Genomic DNA, 18,754 nt, shown 5'->3' with positions numbered 1-18,754 from the left:
TGGTATGGGTCTTCAAATCTCCCTAAATCACCTAGAATATGTAAATTTTTGAATTTTGGGCACATTTATTGTCCTTCCAGAAAACACTCTGTAGATATTAAGGGGTTTGTTTCTTAGCTATTTCCAGATATAGTGAACAAAACATGATAGGGATAGTTGACAGTTAGTTCACGGTTTACTTTTTACGTACTGAGGGCTGCAGGTTAAGGTAAAGATTGTAAAATCAATCAGAAGGTATATATCATGTATAGATGCATAAAGTAAAAGTTAATAACAGATTAGTTGATTTTCCTACCTGTCAAAGTAGAAGCTTTGTGAAAAGAAAGTTCCATAAAAAATGGAGTCAATATAAGAACAATTGAAGTATTTCTAGAAAAAAGTGTAATGTTAGGACCTACTCCAAGCTTGTAAACTGATTTAATGGATTTCAGGTATGAGTTGATTGAATATAGGAAGAAGACAGGTTATGGGATATTCCGTATAAGTTATGTGTATGAACCAAATTCGTATGGATTTGGATGGAAAAAATAATGCATCTTTAGGAGGTGAATTTTTGAGAGGTGCCCTGAACTGTTCACTAGAAGGACAGGAATGGGCGTTACTGGTGCTGTTGACCTGCTGTCCTATAAAACAGTCTAAGTTGAAGGGACATGGCTTATAGAGCTCTGAAATCTAATCTAGTTCTTGTGCTCTTCTGAGTTGTACTGTTTTCCATTTCTGGCAAGAGTGATTAGGAGACATTGGCATACAGTTTGATTATGGGCATATAGAGACATTTAGTTTGTGAGCACATATAGAGATGTCATTTGAGGCAATGAAATTAGCAAATTATGGGCAAAGAGTAAGAAGATGAAGGAAGCTGCCTATGGAATGGGACCTTCTTTCTTCCACAGTTTAATTTTTCTGTTAGAGCCAAATCAGGTTTTCTTGGCAGTAGCAATATTGCTTTTATTGATTGGTGGCAGAGGCAACAAGAGGGCTTGGCAGCATTTAATCAAAGATTACGCTGGTAGAAGAGAACCTAGGAACTACTGTTACAGTCAGGAGGAGTCCCCAGGTTTCAGAAGACTTAAAGCATCTCTTTTTTCTCTTCCCCGTCCCAGGCTGTGTCCAGTTCTTCTAAGATCTTTCTTAGTTTTATGATCAACACATCCCTTGCCCCATGCAGTCATCTACCTCCTGTTGCACACCTGCTTCTTCCAGCACTCATCACTATTCTCTGATAGGGACCTGCCAGGGTGATGGGGAGGGTCAATCCTTGCTTGAAGGGTTAGATGTTCTTCCGGAAAGAGGAGGTATAGGAAGAGGTGGAAGCAGAAGTGACTTTCTGCTGCTGCTGGTGCTAGTGATGATACTACTACTGAGAATAGAGGTGCTTCCTTTCCCCCTTGGTCCTTTGGCAGGAGTAGGCAAAGTCACGTGTGTAGAGGCCAGTGACCAGCTTGGCAAGCACAGCCAGTCCATTTCTTTTCTGATACAGAAGAACCAAGCTGTTGGAGGTCTTGGCTACTGCCTACTTTGCCTGCTGCTGCAGCTGGCTCCTTTCTGGTATAATTTTCGATACTGTCTTTCTGATATGGAGGAAAAGTATCAGTGAGGCTGGAGGAGATCATAACTTTAGATTTTATGCGGGACGTACACCTAGAAAAGGGTACCAAAGCTCTCCTACTAAGCGTAGAATGAGATAGTGATGAAAAGTGAATTATTACCACTAGCCTGCTGTGGGAAACTGCTGGCAAGGGCTCCAAATCATGCTCTTGTCACATACATTTTTTCTGTAGTCAGTTTATCATTTTGAACTGTTAGCTACATTTGGGGGAAAAAAGCAGTATAAAGAATTATTTATGCCCATTTTTTTCAGTGGCAAAACGTGAAATGCAGTGCAATTCTAGTACTCAGTCAGAAATTTCAAAAGCTTTGACAGTGAAAAGGAGAAAATGAGATTCTCAGATGACTATTTCAAAATGCCGCTGTAAGCCATGTCGTCTTAGAGTAGAGATTAATGGAAGCATGAGTCAAGTGCAGACTTAAATCACAATTTGTTATTCCAAAATGCTGAATATTTTCTCTATTATTTTTATGAATCTCTATAAGTATTACTTTAAATCCCTGAATGCCTGTCTTGGTTTAAAGACAAATATTGGGGCAGGAACTCCAATAAAATGAACACCCTCCCCTTTTATTCTCCCTCTACTACAGAGAGACAAAAATAATGCAAGGAGGTTATAAGTGAAAAGATAACAGTTTACTAATGAGGAAAAATAGTAGCACCACAAAGAAACAAGGGAAACGGCTTACCCACAAAAAAAAAAAAAAAGGGAATCCACAGCATCACATGGTACTGCAGGAACAAAGGGGAAAGAGAATGGTGGAGTGTCCTCCCTGTCAACCACCCCCATTTGCCCAGCTAAAGTAAAGAAAAGAAAGCAGAATATCACAGAATATGCTGAGTTGGAAGGGACCCACAAGGATCATCAAGTCCAACTCCTGGGCCTGCACAGGACCATCCCCAAGAGTCACACCATGTGTCTGAGAGTATCATCCAAATGCTTCTTAAACTCCATCAGGCTTGGTGCTGCGCCCACATCTCCAGGGGAGCCTGTTTCAGCACCCAGCCATTCTCTGGGTGAAGAACCTTTTTGTAATACCCAACCTAAACCTCCTCTTACACAACTTCAGGCCATTCCCTTGGGTCCTGTCACTGGTCACCACAGAGAAGAGACCAAAAACCCAGAAAAACCATGTTTCTCACAAGGACTTACACTACCGAACTGGCCACTCCACGTCACCTGGTTAACAGGTTCAGGTCTTAACTGCAGCGGTGGTATTAGTTTGGAGTCTCTTTGTTCCCTGCCACATGTTGCCCCTGGCATGGTGTGTTGGCCCACTTGTCTGGGCTGGGCTGCAGAGTGGCAGTAGGGGCTCCTGCACGGGCAGAGGTTCCGCATGGCAAGTGGGTGGCGGGCAAGCCACGGGGTCAGCCTCTGGTGATGAACGAGCAGCGGGCAAGTGACGATGCTGGAGCTCCCGGCTCTGCTGCTGTCCCAGCGAAGCAGGGACAGTTATCAGCAGCGGCTGAGACCTCGGAACGACTCCAACCTGCGGCAAAGCCCTCTCTCCTACTGCCTGTGCCAGCAGTTGGAGATGCAATGGTGTGAATGTTCATGGCTATAGCTCCTTCTCCTGGAAGGAGTAATAAGGAAAGAAACAATGTTCTTTCTTAAAGGGGAGGTGCTCAGTTAGAGTTCCTAGAAGGAGAGCATAGTTTTAATCATAGTATTTATTTTTATAGTAAGTATTTTCTGGTTTCTTAATGCTTTGAACCCCTGTCTGCTTTCTCTCTCTTTGAATAACAATTTTGTGTGTTTATAATGAAGTGCTTAATTTTCTTCCTTAGCAAGCTAAATAAAGCACTGCTTATATGTATGTATATTAATGAGTAACTAATGGTTATTCTAAAATGCAAATGCTATAGAACAGTGTCGTTTTACTGAGCTTATGTCTTGAGTAATGTTACAAACAGATCAGTTACACAGCTTCACACACAAACCCTATAAAATTTTTATTAGTGCCTGTGAAATGTTTCTTCATTCCTTCCAACTGTTTCCTGCCTTTTAGCCCTGCTGAAAATCCCTCTGACATAGCCTGTGACCTTTTCTTCCAGAGATCAGTAAGCAGACCCCTCAGAGGGCCCCTTCAGTTGTGTGAAGCTTTGCATAACTTTGTTGCTGTGACGCCACAGGGAGTCATCTGGAAAAATCCAGTGCTAATTTCATTTTTCAAATGTTATTGAGGTGGCTTCATTTTTAGTCTTGTGGAGTCTGGTGTCCACATGTTTTCTTATCATTGATTTTTATTCATCCTGATTTTTAAAATAGTTTGATTTCTTGAAAGTGTAATGTTTTAGGTATGTATAATCATGCCTAAAGATAAAAGATAGAAATATGCTATCTTTTAGCTTTACAAGTGACATTCTCTTTTAGCTTTACAAGTGACATTCTCTTGTCACATATTTTTGCAATAGAAAAGATCATATCTTGCATGAAGAGAAAATTTTAATAGAGCCAAGATATTCTTTGTATTTTGTTGCCAGTAATTGCATAATCTTATTAAAAGGGCTATTATATATTAGAAGTATATGAAGAATACATGATTAAATCTGACTAGAGGAGGCAGGGAACCTCAGTCAGTAATGCACAAATAAAGTAAATGCTGCTTACATTATTTTTATGCCATATTCCACCATAGTTAATTCCATAAAGTATTTGAAATATGAGAACTTGTGGATACATATCTAAAGATTACACAGCAAAACTTTCATAGAGCGGTTTAAAAATAAAAAAAGAATAAAAGGCCTAATTTATAAAATTTAAAACTTCCTTACATGACATGTTCACTCATGAAAAAACCCCACCCTTTTTCTTTAATAGGATGTTTTGAGGATAGGGCCTACGATGACATTTCTGAAGAAAAAAGGATAGATAACATTTATAACCTGTGACAGTCATGTTCCAAACATCAGATAGTTTTATTTCTTCATCTTCATCATAGTCCCTGCAACTTTCTAATTTTTTTTTTTTTGATTAAGGGAAACAAAAAGATGATAATACTTGAAACTGTCACCTAACTTTTGGTTGCATGACACAGATGTACAGTATGTGAGGAAAGAGAAGGCCCAGCTACTCTTCCCACCTGCTACTGCTCTGCATCTGCATAAATGAAACTTAATTTCGTCAGTAGTCATTCAATTATACTGTTAATTTTCTGTAATCATTCCTTATATTGTTTACATGTGTATAAATCCATGTTCTTGCTGTTGCACAGGAGAAAAAGTAGAATAAAAAAGTTGTGCCTGCCTCATATTGTTTTGAGTCTTAAGTAGAAAATGAATAGAATAAACACAGGAAGAAAGGAGAGACAGAAATACAAGTTTTGGCTGATCAGAGAGGGAGTAGTCAAACTCTTCTGTTGCTAACAAGCCAACCAACTCTCCTTACAGTGAGGGGTTTTTCTCTGTTTTTTGCCTGGGTGCTTTTTTTATTGAAATGAGTATATCTGCACATGGGATTTTTTACACAGGGATAATGAGATTGCAGTTTCATAGTGCCTGATTTAACTGTGCTTAGCTTGCTGTTCATATGCTTCCTATTGCATCTTCAGAGGGTAAATTCTCTTTAGGATTTAGCTTTTTGATCAAGGTCTTTTACTGGATGTATTTCACGTGTTCTTTTGACTATTATCTCTGAAAATTTCTTACTTGCAGATAAGTGCCATGAAATCCAGTGTTGATCCAACAGAGGATAACAAAGTGGAATTGCTCATCCTACTTTTGGCATACTGATTTATTTTCTTTAAAACTTAAATACGTTTTATGCAACATTTACAAAAGCAAGTTTATACATCAGAGAACCTCTGTGTATCATTAGTAAGATTGTTTCACAGCCTAAAGCTTGAGCAATGTAATTATGCTGTTTACACAGTGCTGAAAAATTGGTGAAGGTGAGCATGATCCTTTAATAGTATTTTGGAATTTTAGGGAGGTGAGTGGGGATCATGACAGGAAAGAAAGTATGTCTGCTTTCATAAACTAGGTTCGATTGAGTAGCATAATTACTATTATAATTTTCTCTAGAATTCATCTTTCTATCTCTAAAGGACAAATTCCATCATTGCTTTCATCTTGTGTCAGTATGTGGTTTTTTTTTTGGTGCAGTTCAAAAACTAGGGTGGAATAAACTACCTTTCAAACAACTGGGTGCTATGATGAAATACCATATATGTTGGTCTAGTATCCAGCTGCTAAGAAGAAAAAAGAAATTGACAGTAGGAAATTATCTGATGTTTTCTTGATTCTGCAAAGGAAATGATAGAAAAGAAACAAAATATACATTTATCCCAGCCTGTGTTGTGGATTAATGATGGAAGACTTTCACAAAAGGAATATGGATTCAGCTGAAAATATACATGACAGTTTTATTCAGTTATTCATGATACCTTGGTGCTATATTCTCTTATTGATTACTATTTTACATTGTCTAAGAAATTTTTCATCTCTCTTATTGCAGAAAAATATGAATTACATACAGGCTTTTAATGTTAAAAGAGATTTGAAGCTCCACTGGATAATAATCTGAGCAACTTGATTTTAGCTGGCCTTCCTCTGCACAGGGTTTGAACTAGATGACATCCAGAGGTTCCTTTCAGCCTAAATTTTATGGTAATTCTATGATTAACTCCCAAAATTATCTATCTAAGGGACTTTTGAAAACTTCCACTGCTAGAAGGGAACATTCAGTTTTCAGATGAAGATAAGCATGGTACGGAAGAAACTGGGGTGAGACAAGATAGTTAAGGTTGGTTGTATTCTCTGCTCTGTTTGGATAGTTAACAATAAACAAAATCCTTCTGACATCAAGGCATATATTAGGATATACAATATATATCCCCTATATAATATATAGAGAGAGTGTTAAGCCTCCTTATCTAGTGGCACTGCTGGAAAGAATAGCTGTTTTGGGGTACCTGTCTTCTTTTAAAATGTAAAATGACATTACGTGTCTCTTGCAAGACTGATACCAGTTTTATTTCACAGTGCATTTTGGAAATATTTGATTTTGAAGCTGCTTGTCCCACTCTTATGCCTTTCACTATAATAATCAGGGCTTGAAGAAAGACTATATGCTCCTTAATGTACATGATGTATCTGTTTCCATTCTCGTTCCCATCTGATCCACAACAAATGCAACTAATATTTTGCAGACAGATATAAGAATTCTCTAACATTGTGCTAAAGCATCTATGGATGTGTGATCCATCTTAAAACTGGACGGCATTTGGCTATGAATAGCATGGTGTGGAGTCAGAGCTAATTAAATCTTGCTTAAAAGAAAAATGTTTTGGATCATGTTAAGCCTCATCCTAATATAGCTACCTGGGTATAGCTACCAGTCACTGGCTGGGTTGAAGTGAAGGTAAAGGCAGCCTGTAAAATATGATCTAGAGGGATGGTGGTCTGTCAAAAAAAAAGGTGGGATTGAGAAGGACTACCTCAAATTTTACCCCCAGTCTCCTTCTGGAATACTCTGGTAGAGTAGATTTGAAATTTGTCATTCAAAGTGGTCTGCACCTGCCTCAGATTTGGAAAATTTAATTACTGTTTATGGGCATTAGTTGACAGGAAAGCAACTGCTTTGGATTTCTGTTAAATTTTTATATTATCAGAATGTCCTGTTTTACATTTTCAAAATATACTATTCTTGTATCTTGGTTTGAAGAGACCTTTCAGAAATTTGCTTATATTCATTGTAAGCAATATGATACAGGTACATTCAAATTAATTTCTAAACATTTAACTAGATACAGTGTTTGTATTGGAACATATTTTACAGTTTTATTAGTTTTGGTTTGTTGTTTTGGGTAAAGAGAAAACTTGAGGAAAAGGGTTTGAAAGAAAGAAGTTTTTGCTTTTGAATCCTGTTCAGACTATGAGTACTTTGTACATGTCAAATGCTCATGACATTCAGAAAACTGCTTTTCACCACATCATAGGCAGTGTTCTCTGCTGTCACTGTGTTAGTACGTGCATTGATCCTCAGAGGTGTTAAGAGGTCCAGTACTTTAAGAATACAGAATAGTCCACTGAACAGATGAAGAAAAAATATTTATAGGTCTTGAAACTTCTTAACAACTCCATATCATTTTAGGTATGACTCTACAGGTTAATGTGCTTATGTGAAAGCAATACCAGCAGATTGGGTGTAGGAGGACAGCAAAAACAAAGACAGAATAATGTGGACAGCTGATAACAGTAGGAGTCAGAAAGAGTAGTAAAAGAGATTTCAGAATAAAACATACTAGTTGGTGTGATGGCAACTGGAATACTGCAATTTTCTGATTTGATTCCTGGGTCTTCTCTGATAGACTCTTCAGGCTCAGGTGGGTCAGTCTGTTTTGTGATTGTTTTCCCCCATCTTCTGACTGAAGTGACAGCATCTACCCGCTTCATCAAAGTACTGTGTACAGCAAAGTACAACATTTTGAAGGTTTAAAGAGTCGTACAAATACAAAGTAACATGAAATAAATAGGAGTTGCAAATTTTAACAATGTGCAGATGGATTCATAAGTATCTTTTTCAAGGTAAAAGTGAAATAAATATGCCCTATAGAAATTTCAAGAGCATAAATGACCATCTCTTGCCTTTGTGTCCATCACCAGTCTCTAACTGGGTTTGAAACTTGGTGGGAAACTGGAGTTAATGCTTTATGAATTCTTCACATAATGTGTATCAGTGGTTCCTAGTGCCTGGCAGTGTGTCAATCTAGCTACATACCAGTGAAAATCTTCACCCTGGCTTATCTTGGTTGTCTGTATTGAAAATGAAATGGGAAAGCAAGACTAAGTAATAATTTATTCATACTGTTTATGTTTCTGATGACAATACTTGTCATAATAGCATTCTGTACTGTTAGAGTGCACTTTTCTCATTTTCAGTGCAGGAAGCCTAAATGAGTGTTTTTACTTAGTTGCTTATTATGCATCGAACCCCTCTTCTGGTTTGCCTTTCTGGTTTCTATTAGACACTTCTTTACTTTAAAGAAAAACTAGTCACAGATTTGTTGTATCTTTTTTACAAGCAATTTTCATGTATTGATAATTATGTTGAAAAATAAATACATGATTGTGTCTAGCTCATTATTAGCTCTTTGACAAATAGTAATTTTGAGCTCTGTTAATTCCTTTATTTAAAATAGTTGTTATTTTACCAAAGGCAAATCCTGAAAAAAACCTGCATATGATCAGATTATTCTTTCTTTCTTTCCTTTCATATTAGTCCAGTTGTGTAAAGGAGCTTTAAAATATAGCATATCCATCAAAACACTGTATCCTTGCTGTTGCTGAAGTAAGGATCCAATTCAGAACTTTTTGTTCTTGATAAAAAGTTCCCAGAAGGAATTCCTATTGTTTCATAACAATCACCCTGAAACCCCTTAATTTTGCTGCTGAATCCAGAGAAAAAGAAAAAATACCCAAACATTTTCTGATTGACTATACTAGATAGTGATTTAACAATGCATTCAGAAATGAAATGACGAGCTACTTAGCATGTGCAGCTACAGGTCCTGAACACCCAACTTTATATAAGGGCAGTGCTGAAGAGATGGTTTGTTAGTCTGCATTTCAAAGCACTAGTGTGCCAAGTCAGAAGTACCCATGTAGGTGGAAATAAATGTTAAATGGTAAAAGACAGTAGTGTAGACTCTGCTTAGGTGGAATCAAAGGTGACCTTTAAAGGCAATTGCATGACTTTCCATCCTTATACCGAGACCTACCTTTTTCCTGTACTGTTCCTTCCTCCTGTCATCCATCTTTGTAGAACAAATTATCTTTCTCATACCTATATTTCATAATTTTAGAAAGATTTTGATGGAAACCTCAGAGCTAAACCCATTACTATTGTCATGCTTTTTCACTAGCTGACAGCCTTTAAAATAGTAGGTAAATACAGGAAGTATTTATGCAAAATATCAGTGTTTCTTCAGTAGGGATTGTAAAACAATGAATCTGTAACTCTCACCAAGATTTGTGCATAAAATAGTGGAATCACAGTAACACAGGGAAGAGTCAAGACACATAAAAGATTAGATGAGATCAGTGTGAAAGGCCAAGACACATGTCCAAGCTCATGGTTTAGTTTGCCTGAGCATGTGGCTCGCCTGTGCTTCTGCTGTCAAAGGACATTATGACTTGTTTAGAACTTTCTTTATGCATTGGTTTTCAGCTGCAGTTTAATGTGCTTGCTCTGAGTGAGGAAATTATGCTCTTTATACTTCCATCAAAATAAATTAGTAATTTTCAAACAGAGAAATAAGAAAATGCAGATTTTTTTTCCCAGGAAAAACATTTACAACTTAAACCCCATTATAAGCATTATAGAAAGGTACAAACATACAAGCTCTTTCCCTTGTGGTGTCAAACATGAATTCCAGATTCCACTGATGTACTGGAGAATGCATACATAAATAAATGTATATGAAGAGATAATGGTTGTAATGTTACATATAAGAAATAATCCTTACCCTATTAAATCCTTTGTGCTGCATAATAAACTTGTGTTGCTTGTGCAGTAACTTTCAAAATTGTTTTTCAAAAAACTTCTTTAAAGGGAGAAGCTTCAATGTTCATATTATTTTGTATGGTGTGCAAAAGACAGAAAAAAAGCGTGCCTTTGGGTTGTATAAGACAGCTGTTAACGTTAAAACTATGATTTCTGGTGTAGCACCCTGGTGTCAATCATTATTAAATGGATGGGCATTTTTGTGCTCATAAGAGAAAAGAAAATGCTTATATTTTTCCAGTTATCAGTGGGGAAGAGCTAGTAGAATTAGCAACAACTAATACTCCCTTTAGGAGTCTCAGTAAAAATGCCAAGATCAGATAAGTATGGATTTAACTCTATTTTTGTTTGTCTGAATGGAGCCTTATCATCAAATTATAGATTTATTGTCAGATTGCTGTAGGATAACTTGCACTGCTGGTACAGTGACTGGCTTGCTCTCACATTTTTTCTCTCTCTGTCTGCATACATGCAATTGGAGTTAGTAATATGCAACAGTTTATAAATTCCACATTCACGCAATCCTTCACTAAAAACAGAACATTTCTCAGGCCTGGATTTGAAGTGTTTTCAAGTATCACTGTAGTCAGATGTGTCAGGGAGGGCTGAGCCTTGTCTGTCCTTTTATTTCCTGGCCTTTCATGTCATAACAAGCACTGTGAGTATGGTTTCTAACCTGAGGATTATAGATATCTTGTCTTCTACGGTCAAGGTTTGTTTCTAAATGAAGTAGAAACAGCAAAGTTAGTATAGATTCTTTAAATAGTTGAGACACAGAGATGTTACAGAGAACTCAACATTCTATTTCCAGTTCAGCTCCAAGATGTGCAAAGATGAAGTGCTGGTAAATCTCTTACTCCTGTGGAGCAGTAAGATGCCTAAAAAAACTGGCCTGGATGGGTCTTCCTGCTCATTCCAGCTCTGTACACATCCCTGTATGGATAGGAAATAAGAAAACTCTTCCTGAAGACCTCTTAAGGTAATTTAATGAATAGTTAAGAAACCTGTTCAGGTACATTTATGCAGTAGAGTTAAACAAGAATCAAACCTAGAAAGATGCAAAAGGAGGCACCACCGAGGAGAGCAATATACTCTGGTACTGGTTTCAAAAACGAGATTTCCATAGTGCCAAGGACAATAAATTCCTGATGGTGTAAAAGTTCTGTAGACTTGATATTTTATCAGAAAGTATTCCAGTAAATAGGACTAAAATAAAATTTCTAGATATTTGCTTAGAATAATAAATTTTATAACATTCACTCCCATGATCTCATAAAGAAAAGTTTTGACTAACAGAGACCATGAGTAGAAAGGAAAACCTGAGAGAGAAATTTACTGCTGTTTCCAGTGTATGAAATGTGTTCCAAACTGAAGTAGAAAAATAAATTTGCTTAGAGGGGTTTCTGTGTCACAGTGGTAAATCTTTAGCTGAAATAAACATTCACCTTCTTGCTGGTAGTAGGTACTTTTGCAGTGAAGGGAAATAAACTTTGGCAATGGATTCTGTCACTAATTACAATATTAACTCACATACCTCTGACAGCAGCAAAAATATGGTGAAAATACTGGGGTTTATGGTTAAAGATGAACAAACATCAAATCACTACAGTTTCTATAGTAAAGGGAATGACTAGGTAAAAGCAGAAAACTTATGTAAAGAAAAATTGTATAGCAAAATGAGAGCCTGAAGAGGTAGAATTGGACGTTTTTTTCAGACCTAAGAGTTTGTAGTTTTAGAGGTCTCCAATATGTTACATGGGCTGCAGCTGACAGTGCAGTGAGCACACTGCAGCATTTACTGCTGAAATTATTGTTCCTTTTGAATGCTTTTCTAGCAAGATTAAAAAAAACTCAAACAAACAAAAAGCCCAGCTGTACAATAAAGGTAATTATATAACTTAATATGAAGACTGCATGAGATCCACACTTGTTTTGACCAAAATTTTGCACTTCCCATCGAGACACATTCAGCACCAAAATTGTTCACATTAACAAAAATCATTGGATGTATATCCATAAATCAGTGACTCCTCCAAAGGTGGGGAAAGTGGCTGATTTGCTGTTTCCATTGCTTAATTTGGTAATTAAAACATATGCTATTAAAATATAAAGTATTGGGGTTTTTTCTATTTTGTTAAGAATTATTAAAGATACACTGACTGTAAATAAAATTTCAGAAGATAGGTAAATTAATTTGCATGGTCTTTCCTCTCACCCTTCCACAGTTCTGGAGCTCCATAGCAGAGCAAGCTTTAAATAAATTATCTGTAATACACTTGAACTCAAATGAGTTCAAAGTGGCACATGTGAATTACTTCTCTTTTCACAGAAAGCCAAGTTACAACCTGCAGATTCACCCACTCCCCTGTATGAAAAGTAAAAGACAGCTGTAAGATTTATTTTCATGCTGAAAATAATTCACTGTTATTGGTGTTGAAAGTTAAAATATAAAGAAAAGTAACTTATCTTTATTCAGCATTCAAATTCCAGAGACCACATTGTTAGTTCTTATTTAAAGCAGAAAGTAGCTCAATTAAACAACTAAAAAGTTTTAGTCTTACTAATATTATGAACAATCTTTTGCATGGTGGTTGACTTCTAATTTATGGATCAGAAGAAAACATTTCTGGGAAGTAGTGTATTTTCTCCAGGAAAAATATCATGATGCAACCCCAACCTTCAAAGAAAGGTATAGATTTATCTGAGCTATACCTAGCAGCTTAGCTTTTAAATTTAAAGGAAATTTTCTGCTACAATATTCACTCCAGTGAAATTAAGCAGATGTCAGAACAGGAGATACTGATGTTTTAATAGATATCTGTGAATGCATTAGACAGAAGAAAAATGTGTTTTGGAAGAAAAAATTTAAATTTTTGAGAAACCAAGTGGATATGATTATATTAGCACATAAAATCTATAAAGTCAAATAAGGCATTACAGTAATGGTAATAAAGATCTTCATAATGATAATTACTGTTCAGGTATTGATTCCATGAATTATTAAGTATCCTGCTAACTTATCTTCAACATTAAACTTACCAGCTCTTTGAACAGGTATACAGATCTAGAAAAAATAGCCAAAAGTATGGAAAAAAATGATGGAATTTTACTGTGGAAATAATAAATGGTTCAGTAAAATCATGTTTATTTGTTAGGAAGGCTATATTTATGATCTTGGCATTATAAAATGTATTAATTTAATTGCACAGTTCTTAGTTACAGAGAATGATGACACTAGCTTATTCAAAGTGATTGTTGCATTTACATTGTAATTAATTGTAAGTGTGTCTGTATGCTGAAAATCTGATATCTCTTATTATTCTCTCAGGTATAGTAGCTGAAAGTGTGATATCCATTTCAGTGGAATTTGGTTAAAATGAATTGTTATTCATAAACAGGAAGAATAAACAGATAATTGATTTATTGACTGCAGTCTGACCAGCTGTCATAAAAGAAATATCGGGGGGGGGGAAGTATAAATCTGACAGATCTTGAGCACCAATATAATTTCAGAATAGTAAAGAGTATTTCAAAATAGGCTTGCTTGTGTACACCTGCAAGCTTTACTCAATCTATCCCTTGTTTTGGGTCATCCCTAGTAAATACTATGTGCCTGGTTTCTTGTTACATTCATGGCACAATCTTTACAGGTCAGAACTTTAATAGGACTGAAGTTTATTAGTAGGTATTGGCAGTGCAAAATACAGCCAGCAGGGACATTCTTATTGCTACACTTCATTTTGTACTGACAAAAATGCAAATTGCAAATTCTTATTAGCATGAACGTTCATATGGGTTAAACTACAGCTGGGAGTTCAATATCATACATTTGATTAGGCTGTCATTTCTGAATTCCACTTCAGTTTTTGCCTGATGCATTAATAGTATGTGTAATAACATAATAATGTACTTTTAAATGTACAACATAAAGATAAACTCAATGTCTCTCTGGATTATTGGATCTCTTATGCTCATGTTCTTTCGTGGAAGAAGCAACTAAAGTGAACATGGTACCACTTCTATTTTCGTGGTGTTTTCTCAACTTCTAATTTCAAATGGCCTGAATTGATACCTCTGCAACAATACAAAGCTTCAAAGAAACAGGACTTGTATTCTAGTAATCCACAAGGAACAAAAAAATGAGCTATGTGTACTTTGCTTTTATATTCACAGCTGAGAGGAACATTAGGTGCCCACAAGTAAGCGTGATGCTAAAGACTACAATCTTACAATCTTTGCTTTTTCTAACAGAACATGATTTCTCATGAGCTCTTTCATGAGGAATGATGGTAAAATCCAGTCCGTAAATTCTGCGATCATCTAACAGATAATTCACTTCCAAAGACATGTTCCTAAGAGACTATGAGAGTCTGCTGAAGTTCTGGTCAGCCAGGAGCATGCAGATCAATGCATGGACTATTTCTACCGTAAACATTAAGCTTTAGGAATTGACTCAGACAGTTGCTTTTCATCCCAGGATTTTCACTTACTGCTGCAGATGGAAAAAGGGAGGGGAGAAAGATGTCAGTCAAGGCTAGTGATCAGATCTGATGTTAAAGGTGATTTCTAGTACTACATGAGTGCCAACAACAGGTGGATGACCCCATGTTACTCTCATTCACATCAGCCTCACATTGTGCATCTAAACTGGAGAAGGAGCAAATTCTGTCAGGCTGCCTGGGCAAGGCTCATGTGTGCCCCATCCCTCCCAGCTATGTCCTTCAAAAATGGAGCCTTCAAATCTGGTGCTGAGGTGCTCAAACCTCCTGCTTAGCTTGCAGAAGCTGAGTCACTGCTGGTGATGTTCTCTTCTTTAAATGCTTTAGTCAGCATGACCTTCCATTTCTCTTCTCTTTTGTATGAGTTGATGCTGGCACTAGATCTTTGTAGAGAGGCTTTGGGTTTGGTTTGTTATTTTAATGGGAGTTTCTCTTGGTTTTTTGCATGGTCCTGTCCGTTATGGCACAAACAGTTTAAGGATTCTGGAAGCCCAGGGACAAACAAACCTGGCACCTGAGGGAGCGGGTGGAGGTGTCAAAGTGCTTAGATTGTGTTTGCAATCTCAAGGCAGCATCCTTCCTGGAGGCGAAGCTGAAGATACAACTATCTCATCTTTTATGAACATGCTTTCTCCTTGGAAATCTCATTTCTGTATTGTGACAAAACCTACCCTTGGAACCGCTGCTGAGAAGAGCAGTTGTACTAGGCAATGTCTTATCCTGCAGTTGCAGCATTTATCACCGGATCATAAAACAGATTTTCTTCCACTCAGGAAGGTAATTTCATGTCAGAGTTCCTATTTCAATTACCTGTGCTGAGGTTGAGGCTATACACACCACAGACAGAGAGGAAGCATCTATCTAATCCAGACAAAGCAAAGACAACAGAATGTAACATAAGATTCGGTTAATTTGCAGTGAAGCTGACTTTTGTAGTGTGCATATTCAGCCAACTGTAGGACTGGTTTACACCAGTCCTTAAAGCTTTCTAGTTTTGGTTACATATTACTTTCCTAGACTTTGTCTTGAAGTCGGTAACTCATATTAGTAGAGGGATTTTCTTTTGCCTAATAGATTCCTTTGCTGGAAGATTGCTACTGTGTGTTCACTGTCCAACAGTGGAGAGATTGTGTATTCTTGAATGTAAAGTAAAATTACTGCTTTTTCTAAATTAGGCCCAAGATTTTGGCTTGCGTAATACATACTTTTATAGAGCATATTCTTAAGGTCACCTTTTTTTTTTCATTTTATTAGTTTCTGCTAATCATAATATCTCAAGCAGTGGAAAAACATAAAGAGAAGCTGGAGCTGTGCTTACTTTTTGCATTTTGTTTATGCCTAGTAGCATAATCAGAATCAGTATCATCAATGCAGTGAGCTCCATGTGGTTGTTTAGAAAAATGAAATAACTTGTTGAAGGAAGTTGCAATTTAGTTTGTATAACTTTCCTTTTTTGTACCACTGGCACACAGTGGGGGGAAGGCTGACAAACCAAGTGTCTTAACAAAGATAAGAGATCTAGAAGTCTGTCTACCTAATTACTGTTCTCTAAAAGCATGAAGCCTTGTGGCGGTAATTATCTTTCAGAGCTATAGTCACTCTGATAAATAACACTTTTTTCTTTTTTTTTTTTGCATTTTTCCTACATTTTCATACTAAGTTGTAACATCTCATAAAATGTAAGATTTTCCCTGCCTAAGTATCTTCATTTCTGCATGGTATGGTCACCTGTAGTGAGTTGAGACATGATTCTTTGCTGAATTAGTATGACTTGTATGTACAAGATAGTGACTATAGTATGTTTCACAGAAAGTAGATCTCTCTTTATTTGCTTTCTTGCTTGGTTCTGTTTGTTACTAAAAGGATATAATTTCAGTTCTTTGGGGTTTGCCATTAAAAAATTTTGGATTGATTTTTTATTTAAAAAGTCATACAGAAAAGCCAATTTTTCCATGTAGATATTTGATTTTGGATTTTCAAAAATGTATCTCCCTTTTCTTTCCCACCCTCTTCCTACAAAAGATTGAAAATTAAGTTCTAGGTGTGCATTGATAAATATTCTGCAGAAAAGTTGAGAGTCCTATCACTCTCAAGCCTTTCCTCAGCCCCAGCTAAATTCTGTTGTTTTCTTTATTGCAGATGGGGAACCCAAGGGGATTTCACCACTACTCACCCTCGCCCTGTTGTCAAAGTAAAACTCTTTACAGAAAGCACTGGGGTGCTGGCACTTGAAGATAAAGAACTGGGAAGAGTGAGTATTATGTGTAGACACAAGAAATAAGTGAGAAGTGATGGGTAGAAGTGTGAATATTAATAAAACATGCCATAAAATAGTATAAGGCATTCATTTCCCCTCTGACATATAGCACATGAAGGATAGCTCACATTTTAATGCTCAGTTCTACAGAGTCCTGGATGTTTCTCATTCAAGCAAGCACAACTTCTTGGAAAGAGCTGGGCTCTTCCCCATTTTGTGTTTTCCAAGCACAGGAAGCTACACAAAGACAGATTCTCCCAGACATTGTGTCACTTTTTAAGGTCAGGACTGTATCCCCAGGATTATTCTTCTTGCCTCATCTCATGTCCTTCTAAGGGTCTTCCAAGGTCACTTGATCAAGGATGGCAGAAGTGAAGGTGGGATCTGCATGGGGAAGGCAACACCCTGGCAGGAGCCAGGCAGGCAGTGTGACAGGGACAGGGGAGCCACAGGGGTGCACCTGAGCAGACCTAGGTCACCAATATTTGGATGCAAAACAATAAGAAGAGATACTGAAAGAGTGGACTTACAGGAACTTATCTGTCAAGTACTTTCTTGAAAGCGTGTGCCTTGACCTGATAACACTTTTCTACATTATTGAAGATTGCATTTCCAATAACCTGCAGTTATTCTGAAGGTTTTGTTCTGTTTAATCTATAATTAGAAATAGAAGGCAGCATCAAGCTACATGATTTGAATTTTGAACTTCCATCAAATACCAAAAGGCTTCTTCTGCCACCAAGGGATCAGTTTTTTAGGAAAAGAGATCTAAGGTATGAAATGTGGAGCTAGCAAAGGTTTCCCCAAAGCTGTAGAGAAGATATTTCCATTGACTCCATCAGTGCATAGCAGTCTCTCTCACTTATGAACTTAAGATGTAGACCCTGATACCAGCACTGCAGGTCCCCCATTTCAGGAGGAGGCACGACTGATTTCCAGAAGTAACTAGCTCATGGTGGAGCAGAAGGGATGCAGTCTCATGCTTTCAGTAGAGAGAACAGACTGTACTTACAGCTTTTTCCCTGTTTGGAACCTCTGCTACAAAAGTCACTAGGTAAGCACCAAGCCACAGAAGGGCTGTTGTCTGTACATCTCTTTTCAAGGCATTTAAGATGGGGTTAGCTGACAGGAAGTAATACTTACTATGTCACTAGTCTGACATGTCTGTCTTCCTCTAAAAGACCCAATAAATCCAGTAATGAATGCCAAGAGAAGATTTTGCTTGCTGCAGGGTATCGTCCTGGCTCCCTGCTGACCACTTTAAGCGTTTTCAAACAAAAACAAATCTTAACCTTTCTTCTCTGTTCTACACAAACTGGAGAACAGCTGAACAAACTCATTTTTCTGCTGAAAACAGAGATATGTGCTGCACGGAAGGGGAAGGGATGTTATTTGGGTTTGGGTTCTGAAGGAAATGAGCTTCTGGAGTGGTCTCTGCCTGTGGTTGTCCAGACCTCCACATATAGTGAACCCCCGATTTAACTTCTGGAAAGTGAGGCAGACTGCATCTTTGAAGCTAAGTTCATTCTAATGAGGAAGTGTTAAAAGCTTACTTTGTTCAGATATCTTTGAAGTGTGTGGTACAGGTTTTATGTGACTGACACTGATCTGGCCACTTTAATAGTTTTTGTGTGTGCATAGAGAAGGCAGAATTGATGTTTGCATTTATATGTGCAACAACTGAGGAAGCATGAAGAAGCCTTCAGTTTGGTGTAAATACTTATGAAAACGCAGCCTGGTGGTTTCTGAAACTCAGGAATCTCACACCACGTTTTCTTGTTCAGTACTTTGTGTATGAAGATGTTCAAACCTAGTAATTCAAAGTGACAGCCATTGTGCGTGCTTAGCACACATGTGGATACAATGTGAGAGCAGCAGGTGGT

General features: G+C 37.2%; 1 protein-coding gene across 22 annotated transcripts in view; it reads left to right on the top strand.

Annotated features, from left to right (window-relative positions):
* The window catches only part of CADPS2 (calcium dependent secretion activator 2), a 294,545-nt gene that overhangs the window by 129,960 nt on the left and 145,831 nt on the right, over window positions 1-18,754 (top strand). For all 22 annotated transcript variants that reach the window (XM_027679163.1, XM_027679152.1, XM_027679160.1 and 19 more), the window contains exon 7: window positions 16,754-16,865. In XM_027679163.1, the coding sequence (XP_027534964.1) occupies window positions 16,754-16,865 (112 nt within the window). The remainder of the gene's footprint in view (window positions 1-16,753; window positions 16,866-18,754) is intronic.

This window comes from Neopelma chrysocephalum, unplaced genomic scaffold (assembly GCF_003984885.1).
Source record: "Neopelma chrysocephalum unplaced genomic scaffold, ASM398488v2 Primary Assembly neopelma1_45, whole genome shotgun sequence".
Lineage (NCBI taxonomy): Eukaryota > Metazoa > Chordata > Aves > Passeriformes > Pipridae > Neopelma > Neopelma chrysocephalum.
The sequence above is the reverse complement of the archived record's forward strand: the minus strand, read 5'-3'. Positions and strand labels throughout refer to the sequence as shown.